Source organism: Orcinus orca, chromosome 4 (genome assembly GCF_937001465.1).
Source record: "Orcinus orca chromosome 4, mOrcOrc1.1, whole genome shotgun sequence".
Taxonomy (NCBI): Eukaryota; Metazoa; Chordata; class Mammalia; order Artiodactyla; family Delphinidae; genus Orcinus; species Orcinus orca.
This window is the reverse complement of record NC_064562.1, coordinates 125087745-125105892: the sequence shown is the minus strand read 5'-3', so window position 1 is coordinate 125105892 and position 18148 is coordinate 125087745. Positions and strand designations below refer to the sequence as shown.

Genomic DNA, 18148 nt, shown 5'->3' with positions numbered 1-18148 from the left:
GGAAAGAGATGTGCAAAGGAGCAAAACTCCAAAGGGTGTGTCAGCTAAATCAAGCAAGCTTCCCCAGAAGTCCCATCTGGCCACTTCAGCGTATGCATCATTGCCAGAACTCTATCACGTGACTACCCCTAGACCAATTGCTGGAAGGGAGCCAGGGAGAAGGGCATTGTGATTGGCAGTTCAGTCATACCGCCATCCTCAGACAGCTTCCCTAAGGATCCAATCCATTGAAACTAGGGTTCCAACCGAAGGACATCTATGGAGCACATCGCTTACTATAATGTTTGCCCTGGTGTTGATCCATCTCTTGAGAGACTCGGGGACTTTCCAGGCGATGACTCTGGGTACCTTCCTCTCATGTAGCGAGAAGTGAAAGCAATCCAGTCTAGATGTGCCTCACCTGAGAAAATATATACACTACAATAACAAGATTCGATCTTTACAAGTAATCATGAAATTTCTCTTCAGTAGGGACGCTCCCCAAACTTTCTCAAAATACACTTTAGTTTAAAACAATTTATACACAATTTTCTGGGAGTAAATCTGTTGTATAGAGCAAGATAAACCTGTACTTTAAAAAGGTTTATTTTACCTTTGAGGCATGAATATAAAATTCATAACGTAAAATCTTGGTAATCACTCACATACTTACTGGATCTTCATAAGTGTGTTCCACGGGAACTTAGAACTTTACAAGTTCTGCCCTGTTGGTTGGGAAAATGGGTGAATGTTTTCTTAGTCCTGAAACTGACATTATTACATGCCGCTGGTTGACACAGGAGGGAGCATAATTTTATAGCTAAGATCACGATAAGCACCAAAACCATGAGGAAATATTACACTTTGCTGCATTCCCTATACTCACAGATGGGTAGAGTGCAAGTAATTTGCAGAAATCACCTGACTAACCTCATACACCCATATATTGAACATTAGACCATGTGATCAGTTCCTATGAAATGACTCCCCACCTAAGAACGTTCAGACCGGGGGCTTCCTGTATCCACATTGCACACGCCTGCCTTGTCTTCAGCTCCAGGCCCTGCCCTTATCGAAAACCTGTGCTACTCACTCAAGCTCCTGCTTTGATCTTATCAGTGAGCAACCTCTATATATCACAAGCAAAAGCATGTGGACTTCATTCATTTAAATGCTTCAGTGGCTTCCTATTGCTCTTAGGATTAAAAAGAAATGTCTTAACATAGTCTATAGGAGCCCTCATAATCTTGCTTCCACCTATCTTGGACCATCAGCTCAAAACTCTCAAAACCTACTCTTGGGATCTGAAGGTCAAACACACTAAATTCCTCATAGTTATTTGAATGTGCTCTCTCTCTCTCTTGCTTTGGTCTCTGCCCATGTTATTCCCACTTACTCATCTTGTCTAAATCTGGGTGAGGGTGCATCTGTAGTATTATTGGAGTGTTTCCTTATGATCTTATTCCCCCACTTTCCCATACACTTGTCTATTACCCCCCAAAGACTTTAAAGTCTCCAAGGAACCAGGGAGTGTCTATTTTGTTAACTCTCCTCAATGCCTTGCACATTGTCAGTGCTTAATAAATATTTATTGAGTTGCAATATGAAAAAATGAATCAGAACTCTCCTTACTCTTAGCCCAGATAAACTCTTAGCAGTACAAATTCAGCAAAATTTGGCACCGTAAGCCAAAAGGCTTTGTAAATTTTTATTAATTAGGAGGTAAATAAATATCTTTGATCTCTGTTATTAGACTAAACTATCATCCTCCAAGCAATTCCTGAAAAAGTATATCTTTCAACTGAAGTAGCTTATTACTTAGGAAGAAAAGTTCCTAGGTTTCAGTTTTCTGGTTAAAGGGCAAAGAATTTTAGATTAACGTGTTTGTTAAATGCTCACATAAATGAGAATCTTGAGAAGCTTAGTGAGATGTAGGCTTACCTTCTCATCCTCAGAGTCCTAGAGCAGCTACAGTGAATGTCCTGTCTCTGTTCTTAACGCAGAGTACAAGAGGTTGCCTGCCACTCTTCCTTTCTTTCAGTTTTCCTCTCTTGTCAAAGTCTTTGCTAGTTGTAATGCACTGATATTTTTTTTGTAAATATGATATTAACCAGAAGTTTTTTATTTGATTGTAGGATATAATTGATTTTGATGTGCCTTACAGTTATGTTATATTTGAGGCAGGGAATCAAAGAACCCGGAGGGATGGTGGTGGCTGAAAACAGGGAGCTCAGTAATCATGATGATCTTGACGTAGATCGAGCTCAAGTCTAAAAGTCTTGTAAGAGTCGTAGTGAAGTGCAGACTTTTAGGGTTGCTTTTTGTCCTTAGTCTGTTCAGGCTGCTATAACAAAATACCACAGACTGAGTCGCTTAAGTAACAACGTTTTCTCACAATTCTGGAGTCTGGAAAGTCCAAGATCAAGACACCAGCAGATTCAGTGTGGGGAAAGGGCCTGCTCCCTAGAAGGTCGTGTTCTCTCTTTAACCTCCCACGGAGCTTTCTTTTATAAGGGCACTAATTCCATTCAGGAGATCTCTGCCCTCATGACCTAATCACCTCCCGCAGACCCCACCTCCTATCATACCACAATGGAGGTTAGGATTTCAACATGAATTGTAAAGGGTACAAGACATTCAGACCACAGGACTCTTCTAGATTCAGAAGATTAGGGAGGCGGGAATCTGCCGCCATAAGAAGCACCACCTCCCTCCCTTTTTTGAGTCTGCCCTGCTCCCTCCCAACTCAGACTAGGATCTGACATTTTTTGTTTATGACTTTCATTTTAGCAGGTTTTTCTCAATCTCTAATTCTCACTCCCAATCTCTAGCTCTCTTTTCTCACTCAAATTAAAACTTATATTTTTATTTTTTAATTAAAAAAGTAATAAATATATCCTCTTTTAAAATATGTGTTGCATAGACACAAGTGGAAAGTAAAACTTACCTGTAAATCAACCATCTCAATGTAACTTTTTAATAAAAAGTAAATAAAGAAAATTAACTTTTATCCACCCCTTTCTTTATATATATTAATATAGTTTTGGCCTTTCATTTCACAGGCAGAGAGAGATCTGAGTTCTGTAAGGATGTGAAGATATCTTTTGCGACATTAGAAAGGATGAACTAGGGAAATACAGAGTGTTTTAAAAAGTAAGTTTTTGGCCTTTAAAGAAACGGCTATACCTTATATTTGGAGTGTTACGATAACTTCCTAAAATTGGGATTAGGTTATAGTGTATATAGCGTTATTACTTGGTCGAAAATTTAAAACCTAACTGCAACTCACTTAAGCTCTGGAATAAAAGGCCTAGTTTTTTTTTTTTTAATGGAAATAGATAGTTGCTACAGTGTATTTTAAAAGAAATTCGCTTAGTTCCTTTTTTAGTTTTAAAGTCATATTTTATTCATTTTATTTGCCTCTTTTTCTAAAGTTTTGATTTCCACAGTACCATTGGGCTTTGCTTCTTATATGTATATTTAGAGAACTACACATTAAAAAGTCACTTGTGTCCTACATCCCCCTGCTGACTCAGGAAAAAAATGGAAAACGTATTTCCTTGTCCTTGTCAGGAATTATTATCCCTTTTCTTGCCACTTGGACCTAAAACCAGTTTGCCAGTGAAGCAGAATTAATGTGCTTGTAGAAAATCAAATTCTTTCTCTAGTTGGGAATAATCCTGTCAATTTTTGAAGAACCAGCTTTTGATTTTGTATATTCAGGTTTGGGTTTGCAGGAGGAAATCCCGAAAGAACACTACACATCTTCTTTATGAGAAAGACTAAATAAATTCATCTCTAGTGTCAAGCTACTTTAGATCTGTCTTAATTTAAGATTCAACCATGGTACCTCATAATCTTTGTCTACAGACTAACTTAATTCACAAAAGATCAGAAACTGAGAAGTTTGGGGATTTCTTAGGAACTCAGATTTACAATTATAATTACCCCCTAAATAAAATGTTGTTTGCTTATGCAAATTAATAAACTTTCTTTACCATAATCTAGATACTTTTATGCTCATTCTTCCTGAATATTTATGACTATGCACACATAGCTGTATTTATCAATAGATGAAAACTTACTGAAAGAAGCAGAATTATTGTTCAGATATACACTTAGAGATACATGCTCAAAGGATATCTCAGTATACTGAAATTTCCAAAGGCAAAATTAGCAGAACCTGGTCATTGTAAACACAGAAGACAGTTCTTGCCCGTGTTATTTTTCTCTGCCTTTTCTCTGCCTAGCTTTTTCCAGAGGGGTTCACTCCCTTACCATAAGTCTTTTGCTCAAATTCACCTTCTCAGTGTGTCTGCCCTGGCCACCTTATTTAAATTGTGGTCTGTCCCTCACTTCCCGCCTTATTTTCCCCTCACACTGCTTTACCATCTCTTCTTTCCATCGTATGTATAATCTTGTAACATATCTTATTATTTATTTTCTTATTTATTGTCTGTCTCCAGATGTGTAACCTCCATGAGTACAGGCTTTTTTGTCTGTTTTTTCATTGATGTATTCCCAGAGCCTAGAACTGTGCTTGGCACACAGTAGGTGCTTGATTAGTACTTCTTGAATGAATAATCAGGAGTTCCAAATGGAGTCGGAAAAGAATATGGAAAATTTCGTTTTCTGTGAGGTTATTTGTGCTGTCAAAATGTACAACTTTTCTTCCTTGGAGAAGCTATTAAGACCAGACATAAGATACGTTTTCAGTGAACATATGCCATATAAATTTCAGTGAATATATGACATAAATTGTTAATTCGGTCAATTTATCCCCCTAAAATTCATGAAATTAATGAAAAAAAAGGAGTCATCATATTGGTGTCATTTAGGTAAAACCTCTGCTTTTTTTTTTTTTTTTTTGTGGTACGCGGGCCTCTCACTGTTGTGGCCTCTCCCGTTGCGGAGCACAGGCTCCGGACGCGCAGGCCCAGCGGCCACGGTTCACGGGCCCGGCCGCTCCGCGGCATGTGGGATCTTCCCGGACCGGGGCACGACCCCGTGTCCCCTGCATCGGCAGGCGGACTCTCAACCACTGCGCCACCAGGGAAGCCCAAACCTCTGCGCTTTTGCTTTATCATATGCAGTTACGGATAAGAATTCTTGATCTCAGTGCCCACCCATGTACCGTCAGGCAAGGCTGTTTTGCCCATGGTCATATGCATGCCGCGTCTTTAATGAGAGTATTATAGACTAATAGACCTCACATTGGACCTACTCAAAGAGTTTGTAGGTGGGAGAAAGATTTAACTCTAAAAACAGAGATTAGATTTTGGCATCACATGCCGCTCTTGAGGGGAAAAATCTTCTTATTGGAGCTACTTTGTACTGAGAACTGCTAGTCCAGTCTCTGCCCCTCGACTGTTCTGATGAGTGGAATTCTAGCCCAGCTGCTCACTTCCCTGCCCCAAGCAGCCAGTAGGAGTCAAATGAGGCAGATACTGATGAGAAAAGGAGCCTCTCAAAGCCCTTTCATAATTTCAGTCCTTCTTGACGTACGGGTAGACTCCCTTGGGTGCTCCCTTTTTGTATAACGCTCTAAGGGAAGTTATGGGTGAAAGGCAGGACTAGAAGTTGAAAACCAATTACCTAGGATCATCAGCTGTTGCTGACCCGAAGCAGAAGATGCACCAGAGGTCAAATAGCTGATAGATATTTGCTCATGATCAGTCAGGTTCACCCAATGCCAGGTGTGTAGAATTGAGGGACGATTCTTGGCCACTAACTGGTTTGGAATAATCAGATTGTGCTGTATCTGTATCCTGCGGTTATCCTTTGAATGTCTGCTGACATCCAAGAAATGATGCCAGTTTTACAAATCTGGGTTAGATCAGAACTTTACCTTACGGCCAGGTTTGCTTTCGCCTCTCACCACCAAGGCAGAAGCAACCTCACAATACAGCATTGTTATATCCACCCGTGAGGCTGCATGGCCAACTGATCTCAGCTCAGACTTGCTGCAATCAACGTTTTTTATTGTGAAAATACTGTAAGTTGTGCAAAGAATGAGCATTGTACAATATTAATATCCTAACATTCCATGGGCCTTCTAACTGCAGTGTAAATCAGCCAAATGGTCAAATTCAACTCTTTTCTTTACTGGTAGCCTAGTAATTAAATGACTATAAAAGGATCTGCTTTTTCTTCCTACTATAAATAGGTCAGAAAAAAAAAGCATATCTTCCATAACATTTAAAAGTTTTTCTTTTAGAAATACCTAATTTACCACACCACCCCCTCTAGTTGCAGGCATCTGAAATAAAGCAAACTTTCCTTTCCACCTAAAAAAAAAAAAAAGAAAAAGAAAAACCTAATTTAGAAGGCTTATTTATAGCCGCTTTTATTTGTTATTATTTCTAAACATTCTTTTAGGTGGGCCAGTACTTTTCAGCTCAGTTCAAGAGTGACCTGTGTGTACCATCTAAGAAACTTATGTCCTGTGTCCTGTCTAGGACTTTTTATAAGAATAAAGTGTTCAGATCATTGTTTCACAATGTTACCGCTCTTCATACTCAAGCTGAGATATCTAAATGATGTGTTTTCATAAAAGCTCTTGTATATTACAAACTTGGATAGTGCAGTTTTGCTTATTTATCATTTTCAAGGTACTCACAAAAGGCTAATATCAAATTCACAGATGTTCTGGTATGTATACCTTTAAAATGACTAAACAGGACTTGAAATGCTTTTGGCCATAGAGACTCAACCAGCCTGATTTTTGGCGTTTGAGTCTCTTATAACATCTATTTTTTTTTTTAAGAAGATGTTGGGGGTAGGAGTTTATTAATTTATTTATTTTTCCTGTGTTGCGTCTTCGTTTCTGTGTGAGGGCTTTCTCCAGTTGTGGCAAGCGGGGGCCGCTCTTCATCGCGGTGCGCGGGCCACTCACTATGGCGGCCTCTCTTGTTGCGGAGCACAGGCTCCAGACGCGCAGGCTCAGTAGTTGTGGCTCACGGGCCTAGCTGCTCCGCGGCATGTGGGATCTTCCCAGAGCAGGGCTCGAGCCCGTGTCTCCTGCATTAGCAGGCAGATTCTCAACCACTGCGCCACCAGGGAAGCCCCAAACATCTATTTTTTCCCCCCGATAATAAGCAATTGTATTAGGTACCATGTATTGAGGACTTACAGTGTGTCAGATGCTGCCAGGTACAGTATTTTGATGATTTACAACAAGCCTGAGAAGGCAGTGTTACTTTCCCAGCTTTTTTGATGAGGATACTGAGGCAGATAAGATGTACAGTATTTTACTCAAGATCACAGAGCCAATATGATGACTTACAGCCAGGATTGAAACCCAGATCTTTGTGACTCCAGTAGATATGATGGTGACTACACTGGTATCTTCCAATAAGACATGTGCAGAAGTATATGGAATAAAATTTATGTAATTTTATATAATCATGCAACCACCACCAAAATGCTTGGTGTGTTGGTTAGCATTTTGTACTTTTAAAATTTAAAACATTTTTAAACATTTGTTATATAAAATTTTCATCTTTCATTATTAAACTAGTAGAAAAAGGTATTCAGTACATAAAAGTAAATTGGAGAAAAAAAGCATGCATAATCCTGCCACCCAGTAATAACCACTGTAAAATTGGAGTGAGGGGTATTTCTTCTTCCAAGATGTAATTACACCACATTCTGCTTTTTTTTTTTTTTTAAGATAGTGGATTATATCTCATTCCCTCTCTTCCTTTTTTTTTTTAAGGGAGGTTGCAATTTTAATTAATTTATTTATTATTTATTTATGGCTGTGTTGGGTCTTCGTTTCTGTGCGAGGGCTTTCTCTAGTTGTGGCAAGCGGGGGCCACTCTTCATCACAGTGCACGCGCCTCTCACTATCGCGGCCTCTCTTGTTGCGGAGCACAGGCTCCAGACGCGCAGGCTCAGTAGTTGTGGCTCACGGGCCTAGCTGCTCCGCGGCATGTGGGATCTTCCCAGACCAGGGCTCGAACCCATGTCCCCTGCATTGGCAGGCAGATTCTCAACCACTGCGCCACCAGGGAAACCCCCACATTCTGCTTTTATCTTCCATAGTTATTAAAGTCATATACACTTTATGTAACTCTAAATTTATATAACTCTTTATGTGTAATAGTATTTTGAGTGGACATACCATAGCATATCCCTGACTCTTAGAGATCTAGTTACTTTTCCACTGTTGCACTGTAGAGATTATCTTTCCTTTACCATATTAAAGATTGTCTGCCTCAAACAGACTCCTTGAAGTAGAATTGCAGGATTAAAAGCTATGGATCTTTTAGAATTCTTGACAAATTGTTTTTTCAAGAGCTATATTACTTTACCTTCTGGCCAGCAAAACAGATGAGTTTCTGCATCCTCACCTGAATCAGGCATTATCACTTCCCTCATTGCCAGTTGATAGCATTAAATAGTATCTTAGAGCTTTCTTGGTTTATGTAATAATCCTGATCAAAATTAACATGATTTATTTATCATCAAAATAGTATGATGTTGTTGTTGGCATTATTTTGCTTTCAGATTAAGCCTGGCCCTTCAGAGTCGGTCTGGAAATGTATCGGTAAATAACAAGATTCTATTGATTGCCGGTGAGGGTACAGTCATCAGGTGGAAAGTGATGCTATCACAGTGCCAGTCTCACTTTGTCTGTTCTGTCTTTGCTTATTTTATGCAGACGATTACATAGAGAAAGCAATATGTGGGTCTCTGGGCAGCAAGAAGTAAAGAAATTCGATGATGCTTCCCCAGTATTTCTGAGCAGGTACTTGTTACAATATACTACTCCCGGAGCAGCCTGCCTCAGTAGAAACAGAACCATATTTCCAAAGAGAGGTTTAAAAAACGATAGTAGAATTGAAACTAACTTGTAGGATTCTTTCAGCTCTTGAGGTAAACAAAACTATAATAAAATATAATTTTTACCATTTAGATTTAGAATCAAGTGAGTTTGAAGGGTAGATTCATAGATGACTTCAGCATTGGTCTCCCACTAATATATATATATATATATATTTTTTTTTTTTCCTTAAAGTATTTCCAAAATGCAACATCTTTAAAATAGCCAATATATTATTCATCCATTCACATGTCAGGAGCCCACTTTAGGCCAGCATTGTAGTATAAGGCCTTGGGTGTACAGAACTGAGTAAGACACAGTTCCTAGCTTTCAGGATTACAAACCTGTGAATTTATGTGTGAAATATGAAGAGTTAAGTGCTATAATAGGTAGGCAAAAGGTGTATAGAAAGCACAGAGGTGATGAAGGAAAGGTTAAATCCAGTTGACCTAGAAGCAGTCAGGGAATATCTTCACAAAGATCAACAAAATGACAAGGATGGGTTGGAAGGGCGTTCAAAGTGGTGAGAATGGCGTGTGTAAAGAAAGACAAGGTGGGCAAAGGGGTGTGATGTCTTTTGAAAATCACAGTATGGCTGTAGCATAGGATGTTCCAGGAGAAGTTATAAGACATGATTTCAGAGTAGTCAGAGGTAAGATCATTTGAATCATGTGGAAGCATTTAGACATAATTTGGGAGACAGTGGTCAAATCTGTTAAAATTCTCTAGAGCCTATAACCTACATTAAGGACGTTCCTGTTCAAATAAACAAGGTAGTTGGAAAATATAAAGTACTTGCCTTTGTATGATTTAATGCCTCCATTTTCTTAGATGTAGTCTTGTACACGTGTCCTCAATAATTTTTCAATACTAGATTCTACGATCTGAAAGCACAGGAATACGGCAAGTCCTTTTGTCCAGCTAGAAGGACACAGTAAATCAGTCTAGGAAGATACAAAGGCAGAAAATTGTGTACTATGTCAAAGATTGCAAAGAAATCACATGGAAAATTGTGTAATATGCCAAAGTATGCCCAGCCATTAAGTGACCCAGGGAATATGCCTGTCAGTATACAAAAAGAGTAGGCAAGCATCAGACTGGAAAAGGAGTCAGCTTCTAGCATGCAGTGGCTTTTTGAGATGTATTCTCCGGAGACTTTGACCACTTAAGCAAGGGCACTGCTTTTTAGTTTATCTTCTTCAATTTATTTCTCTCTGTTAAAATCAATAGCCTTATGAATATGACTTAAAGAAATACTTTCTTGAAGAATCAATAGATTTCAACAGTAAGTGATTATTTATGTTTGTAAATGTCAGAAAGACTGATGGGGAGCTGGGAAAGGCGATGATACACTATTGCTGAAGGAACCAACTGGGAAGGTATAACATTCTGGATAAGAACCCAGTGTAGCGATTAAGGGCACAAGGCTGACACTTGGCTGCCTGGGTTTAACTCCCAGCACTGTCACTGAAAATCTCTGGGTTCTGTACAGGTATTTAACCTTGTTCTTTAGTTTCTTGGTCTGCAAAATGGGCATGATCTGAAATGTAAATGAGACATTGTATATAACAAGTCCTCGAAACACTAAGAACAGTGCCTGGAATGCAGTAAGTTCTCAGTTAAACAAGTTATTATTACTTTGACCAAATTGAAAAGCATTCTATTTTAGCGTCCTGGAGCAGTGCACAAATGTGCACTCCAAGCCAGTGTTAACTTTGTGTCTATTGTGGAGCAGTAAATTCATGTACTAGAGATCTACTGTGGACGCTCAGTAAAACTTTTAAATGTTGTTGTAGCATGTAGGCATCTAGAATTTCTCAGATTGGCTCAAAAATGCTTTAGACTGAAGGATACATCTTGAAAAACACTTGTCACATCTTTTTTTTTTTTTTTTTTACTTTTTTATGGGGAGTGGGGCAGGCGGGACATTTATGTGTAAACATAGCTAAGTAAAGAATATTCTTTATCCCAAATCTTGTTGCTTAGTAAGTTGGTCTTGACAAATAAGAAAAGAGAATAGTGAAAGCAAAGGCTGAGGTTTACAGAGTGATGGCTATCTATTAACACAGTGTGTGCATGCCACCGTGAATAATCTCAAGGACACAGTCCCTCTTAATGCCAAAGGGAATGCCCTTGGGAATATGGGAAGACGCATTAACCTTCCGGCTTTCAAAGAAACCATGAGTCAGATACACACCCTTCTCCTTAAGCATTTTTACTTCCTTCTGAAACTGTCTGGTTGAAGGAAAGGGTGCTCTGGGCATTGCTATTTTAAGAATCTCTTTTCTCAGAACCCATGCTTGATAAATCCCTGCCGTACCTTAGACATGTCTCAGGATTCACCTGCCATGCAAGTGTAGAAGAAATCATTCTTGTCTCACAACCTAGTAGTAAAGAGAAACTTTAGAAATGAAACAAATTCAGTTTCTGCAGAAATGAGAGTTGTGCTCTTCGTTTCTATGTTTGTTTTGATAGACCTTGAGATTTTTCTATTAAACATTTTCCCCAAGAGGAATTTTTATCATTGTTCCTAGCTTCAATCCTGTAATTGAAGGGGGGAAAAGAAAAAAAAAAAAAAAAGCAAAGTGAAAGTCTCTGTGGGAAATGATGAACACAGATATAAAGATTAAAAGCTCCTAAACCAGCGTTGGCCACCCTGGCAGGTTCTATTCTGGTTCCCCATGTAGAAACTGATGACACACACATAGTAGAGAGCAGCTTCCTGTTCAACTCATTCAGCTTGGTACACAATCATCAGAGGATCAGTGTCTCCCAACATGGCAGAAATGCAGGATACCGAAGGCCTGAGGGTGACTAATAAAAATAATCAAATAATTTGTTCTAAGGTTTAGAAAACGGTGCAACTGATTTTGTTCATTACAATTGGCATCCTTTAGCATATGGTAGCACCTACTTGTATAGTTCTGAGATTTACAAAGTAGAGTTTAAAAAGTTTGTGTCACAGAAACCTTTATTATTATCAAATTGTCATACTTTGATGATTTAGAAGAGACTGGCTAAGAACATGTAAGATCAGTATTAGAGGTGTAAGTCCTGGTAGTCTAATGTATCTTTACAACGTTTCCCCATCCAGGGCTAGGAAAGGGTTGGCAACCATGGAATTCTTATACTCAGGGGGTGAATGGAAATAACTGGAATTCGGCTTCAAAAGGGGGCTGTATTGGCAGTGACTATTCTTCATTCCAGGTTATTCGTTTCTGCTGCCTGGAGAGAGATTATAAAATGCAATTCTGGGTGATCTTCCTGGCAAGGGTAGCATCGCAACAGGTATACAGTTTGTGAGAATTGATCACTCCAGGCCTCACAGGGTAGCTGGACCATGATTCCATTGTAGACAGAAATGAACCTAATTCTAGAATAATGAAGGGAAATATTGCTCGAAATTGGTCGTTTTGTCTTATTTTCAATTTTAAATAGAACTGCTGATTTGAAACCAGGCGTTTATTTACTCTGCTTGGAATTGGTTTGAAGCAATTCAGCCTGAGCGTATGTGAAACAAAAGTGATGTCATTCTAAGCAATAATATGTTTTTCGAAGCTGTATCACATTTCAACACACACTCTTTGAGTTTTCCGATTTCTCTTTTCTTCATCTCTTTCTTTATATTTCTCTTGTCCAGGGTTTCTCAACCTTGGCACTGTTGACATTTGGGGTGGATAATTCTTTGTTGCGAAGAGCTGTCCTGTGCAGCATCCAGGCCCTCTACATATTTGATGCCAGTAGCCAGTCCTCCTGCAGTTGTGCAAATGTCTCCAGACATTGCCTTATATCCTCTGGGGGGCAAAATCATCACCCCCTCTGAGGACCACTGGGGTAGATGGAAAGAAGAGAGGTCTGCAGATTGAGCCCTGAGAGCCCTGCAAACTTTATAAGCCTGGGGAGATGAAGAGGGAGCCAGCAAAGGAGAATGAGAAAAGAGCAGATGGTGGAGTTGGAGAAGAAATAAGAGAATACAGTGTCCCAGAAACCAAGTGAAGAAACTGTCACAGAAAAGGGGGGGTTACCGTCTGTGTCAAATGCTGCTGTTCATTAGACCACTTGAGATGAAGCCTCCTTCTTTAGGGATTTAACATAAGAGTGATAAAGTAAAGAACAAATGGATTGCTGCAAATAGCAAAATGTACTTGATGGAGCCTGTAGCATATATTTTAAGATTGAAATACAGAGGATGGTCACAAGTCAAATAATCTTTGTTGTTGAAAATAGTATAAAATGGCGCTTTAGAACCTGTGACAGTTGGGATCAATTGAATACATGCTAATAATTTCCAACATATCATATATTTCAGTGGAAATCCTAAGCTTTGGTGCCTAGTCCATTGGAAGGTAGTATATGATAAGTCATATGTTACTAATACGAGTTCAAGTATTGACATTTGTGAATTTATATATTTATGAGTGGCTTCCGGACAATCCACAACAGTGTGGCTCTCAGCCCCTTGAATTCTAAAATGCTTTCTTGAGTTGGAGAGAAGAGACTGCTTTCGGATCTAGCAAACCAAAATTAAAGGATGGAGGTTTGCCATCTGTAGGGGATTCCTATGTCACAATAGAAAAAGGGCTTTAGACCTTCCTATTATTCAGGGTAATCCATGTGGTGGGTTGAATAATAGTCTCTCTAAGATGTCCCTGTCTTAATCCCTGGAATTTGTATGTTACCTTACAGAGCAAAAGAGACTTTGCAGATATGAGTAGGGTAAGGACTTTGAGATGAGGAGATTATTCTGGAATATCTGGACAGGCCCAAAAAAGGCAAGGAAACAGATTTTCCCCAGAAGCTTTGGAAGGAATGCAGCCCTGGGAACACCTTGATTTTAACCCCACAAGACTCATGTCAGACTTCTGACCTTCAGAACTATAAGATAATACATTCATGTTGTTTTAAGCCACGAAATTTGGGAATTTGTCTCTGCAACAGTGGAAAAGTAATACAATCCAATTCATAAGGCAAGCTTTCCTCATTACCAACCTTCTCAAAGTTAGTGCCTATAGGCCTTATTTATGTCACTGAATGAGAGTTCAGATTTTGAAGTAGCAGTGTGAATACCCTAATCAAAATCTTGCCGTATTATTATTTTCAAGAGTTTGCTTGGATAATTAGGTGATATCTATCTCATGGGTGAAAAAATGTCTGCCATTTTTACTACCTTGCTAATATGCCATTGCTGCTTCTTGTCATTGCTAGTTTTTACTCAGGTGTCATTTGTTATGTAAATTTGATTTGGAGACAAAAAAGTGTCCATGAGTTATACCATGAAATAATCTTCACCATTGCTGAGCTGCTTTCTCCCTAATCCAGAAATAGTGTTTGGGACATATTTTCTCATCGCTTCCCCAATACCCTTTCAAAATTTATATCCAGGAGAAAGTTAGTGCAATGGTATATCTAATCACCCAATAGTTAACATGAAAACAGGTAATTTTTTCCTTGATAGTATTTTCCAGCTTCTTTAAAGTTGTCTGAAGCAATGAATGTCAACTAAAACTCTTTATAAATAGAAGGAGGTAGTTAACAGAACAGAAATGGATCATCTTTCAGTTCAAACAGTTTGCCCTTGAGTATAGAGAAAGTGCTCTCAGATTTGGGTATGTTTATGCTTATTTATATAGTTATCTGTGCAGCTGTCATTTTGATTTAAATCTGGGAACATTTTATGTCTGAATTGGATTTAATCTTGTAAACCCGAAATCCTGTTTCCATTCCATTGTGAATAATCATATGCTTTTTATAGTGTTTCTTCACTTCTGGTTTTAGTCTCCAGCTCTCAGATAAATCTATTATCTACAGAACATTTGGGCTTCTGCAGGATAAAGACAAACAGAAAACAGATGTTTATATTTGACTCGGTTTTAGTTTTATATTTTTGACATTTTATATTAATTTTATATTTCTATGGTCAGCAGGCCGTTTGAGTGGATGACAAGATTTTTTTTTAAGCTTGCAGCCTTGACACAAGCCCATAATTATATGTTGTACAACTTCTGGCCCAAGAAAATTTCATATTCAGGGGAAAAAAATCACTAATACCTCATTTATGTTATATAGTAGATTTTAAGGCTGTAAGAGATAAAATTTAATCTGGTGACAGGGGTGTCACTCAACTGCTCTTATTTAATAGGAACCATTTCAGAATTCTAGTATGCTTTCTGTATTATCTTTATTATTATATTTAAAAGTCATCAACAAGTGATCATTTCTTCATTGGAAATTCAGATGAAAGCTTTCTGTTTCTTAGAACAAAGGGTGTTTCTTTAAGGGTATTAGCACAATGAAACTGAATTGCTGATGAAAGTACTTTCTGGATTCTCTTTCTGCATGTTGCCTCTCCTGTTCAGAGCATACTGGTTTGTTTGTCTTTTTTATGGCCGCTAGAGTTAATGTTTTACCATGACTAGTATCAGTAGCTGATGTATTATATAAGACAGTTACGTGAAAATTGTAGCTTGAAGTGACAGTCATTCCCAAAGAATCAGGATGAGAATATTGAGAGCAATACTCTCAAACAAAACAGAAGCTAGAAATTATTTTGTCAATGCAGGGCTCATTTTAAGTTTGCTTTGCGGTGGGAGGAGATTTGTCTAATTAAGACCACTGATACATTTTTGGCTAAATTTTTATTCAGAGATTGTGGCAAGCTTTACTCTTTTTAAGGAGATTAGAAACCTCTGTCAAAGAATTCTTTCTTTCTTTGATTTACTATCCTCAGAAATCTTTGATTCTAACTTTGGCATTGATTCTTCCTGATCCGTTAGGTTAAACCATGTCTTCCAAAACAAAAATATTCTTGTACCTCTCTAGGATGCAATACTTCAGGATTAAAGCTGACCTTTAGGTGACAATTCAGGACACAGCTTGACTGACATAATGCCATGATTAGCCTAGCCATTTTCTAAACTTTTCTCGGAACAGGAGAATATTCATTCTTAAATAAAACTTTAAAGAAGGTCCCATCTGATAATTCCTGGGAAGAGCAGCAATTCATTAAAGAAGATCCTTCAGTTCATACATGTGCTTCAGTAACTCCTGCGGCTACAGATGCTGACAGTGTAAGTTGTAAGGAATATGCCAGAATGTTTTGACTTAAAGTAGTAGAGTCAAACTTCAGCCACATCTGCCCGCTGGAATAGAAGTCATTAATGCCAAATTTCTCTGTGAGCGTATCTTTTTTTTATTCTGCCCTCTCCCATCTCTAAGACTTTCAGTGCTCTCCACGGCTTAAACCAGCATTCTCCATCGCTCTCGTTGTGGAATCACTATCAGTCATTCTTCCCCCTTCTTCTTGCATCCAAGTCACATAATGTTATATGCATGAGCGAATCTATTCTTTTTTTATTTTTAAAGCAGGAGGAAAGAAAAGAAAATTAAGCCACGAATTTCAGTATGTACTTTAATTATTAGTGGTAACAAATTACTGGCCACCTACCTTACAACCTATGGCAACCTTGAGCTAAGATGCAGTCCTAACTCTGCTGCAGTTTTCAGAACTCCACACCCTGTGACTTTCCCCTACACTTCCAACCTTGCCTTCCCCACTCCAAAGCATCTGCCTGATCTGATACACTCCTGGCTTAGCTCAGGCCTAACACCACTGCTTCTTCCCAGCCAAGATCACTTGCCGCTGTCCAGCCATCCAAAGCCTAAAGGGTCCACATCAAAGCACCAACACACATATTTTTCCTGTCTTTCTAACCAGATTAGTAGAGGCAGAATTTTCTCCTTCATAGGGATTTTTTTCCCCCATTCAATGGCATACTAAGCACACTGCAAATGAAAAACATCATTAAATTTTGGATGGATGGATGGATGGATGTCAGCATTTTTCATCAACAACTGAAAGTATCTAGGGAAACAAAGGTAATTAATTGGTATCTGGCCAATTTAAGTATTAGAGAGATGGCATTTTTTATGGAGCTGTGTGTGTGTATATGTGTGTGTTTTTTTACACATTTTGAAAGTATTTTCTCCCCAAAGATCTTATTTCCAGTTGTAAAAAGAAAGTCAACAAGAAAACAGAATTTATCAAGATATTTTTTAAGTGGCAAGGGGAAAAAAAGATATGTTGACAGGAAACATACAAGCAACATTCTACAACCGGTCTGTCCTAAGAGGAGTGTACTTTCCTAGAAAGGACATGTAGCCATGTCATTAAATCCATTGTATTAATGTGACTACTTTGATTGTGACCTACTTTGGCAATAGAAAGACTGAATTACAAAAGAATGGTTTTCTCACCTTAAACAAAGAGAATCTGTGATCTTTAAATTAGCATCTAGGGGAAAGCAGGATGAGAAGCAGAGGCGTTTGCAACTCAAAGAAGCTCAGAAATCACACATCATTTGCTGGGTCAAACATAACAGATTAGAATAACACCCTTTTCTTTAGTCATGGCTTGTCTTGCAATTATAAAGTCACCATTCATTTGTATTAATTATGGACATATTCCACTATTCACAAAACTATTCTTTGTCAGAATTTCTGGGCACAGAGTTAATTCCCAGTTATAATTTACTTATGAATAAAAACTGCTGAAAATTTTCCACTATTTTTAATATAGAAAAATGCCTCTATGAACTCTTGGTGGAATTCTCAAGAAAGTGACACAGTCCAGCCCTGGCTAGAGCTCCAGGAGCACAACTTCGGGATCCCTCACCAGAAAACCTTCCTTTATATCCTTATCAAATTTTAACCACCATACACATCTACTGAGTATCTTGTTGGCAAAAAGCAGTGTATTTCCTTCAGTCTCTGGGTCTTGTTGACCTCAAACAAACAGATGACCAGATATTTCTCCAGCAAAGATGGGTTTATTGGGGATCAGCAGAGAATTGCAATTTGGGGTCTACAACCACGGCAAGCCACGTGCAAGTCACCACAGAGGAAGGAAAGGAGAAAGGCTCTTATAGAGGGGAAAGGGAAGTGGGGAGGGCAGTAGTAAACAGAGTCCATGGCTTTTCATTGGCTGAGTTGTTGCCATGAGAGAAGAGGAGTCTTCTTCCTGTTGGGCTCTGCTGTGGTCGGGGGCAGGAGAGCGCCCCCTTCTGGTCTCCTGACGCTATTTAATTGAGGTTTCTGTTCATTGGTTTTTACAGTCTGCAATTCATATGTGTCCTATAACTACTTTCAGAACCTTGAATTATTTTCTGACTTGAATCAGCAACGGAACTAAAGGAGAAACCTTAAAAGAGATGTGGCCTTACTGAGTAACATACTTTCTCAGCTTCACACCCTTCACACATAGAAAGGTGGAAACTTTCTATGTACCAGGTAGATCAGCCAAAGTAGATGCTTTTAGGTCTCCTTTTCTTTTCTTTCCTTTTCTCC

The 18148-nt window shown here is 38.7% G+C and overlaps 1 protein-coding gene across 3 annotated transcripts in view; it reads left to right on the top strand.

Moving 5' to 3' along the window:
• ELOVL6 (ELOVL fatty acid elongase 6) overlaps positions 1–18148 on the top strand; it is a 136494-nt gene that overhangs the window by 56784 nt on the left and 61562 nt on the right. The window contains exon 2 of one of the 3 annotated variants that reach the window (XM_033427755.2): positions 3042–3132. The exons of 1 other annotated variant lie outside the window; for it this stretch is intronic. Coding sequence is in view for 1 of the 2 variants with exons in the window: in XM_033427754.2 (XP_033283645.1) it covers positions 8667–8731 (65 nt within the window). In the remaining variant the exon portion in view is untranslated. Of the gene's footprint in view, positions 1–3041; positions 3133–8430; positions 8732–18148 lie in introns of those variants that run through there. One more of the 3 variants, XM_033427754.2, reaches the window with a different exon arrangement.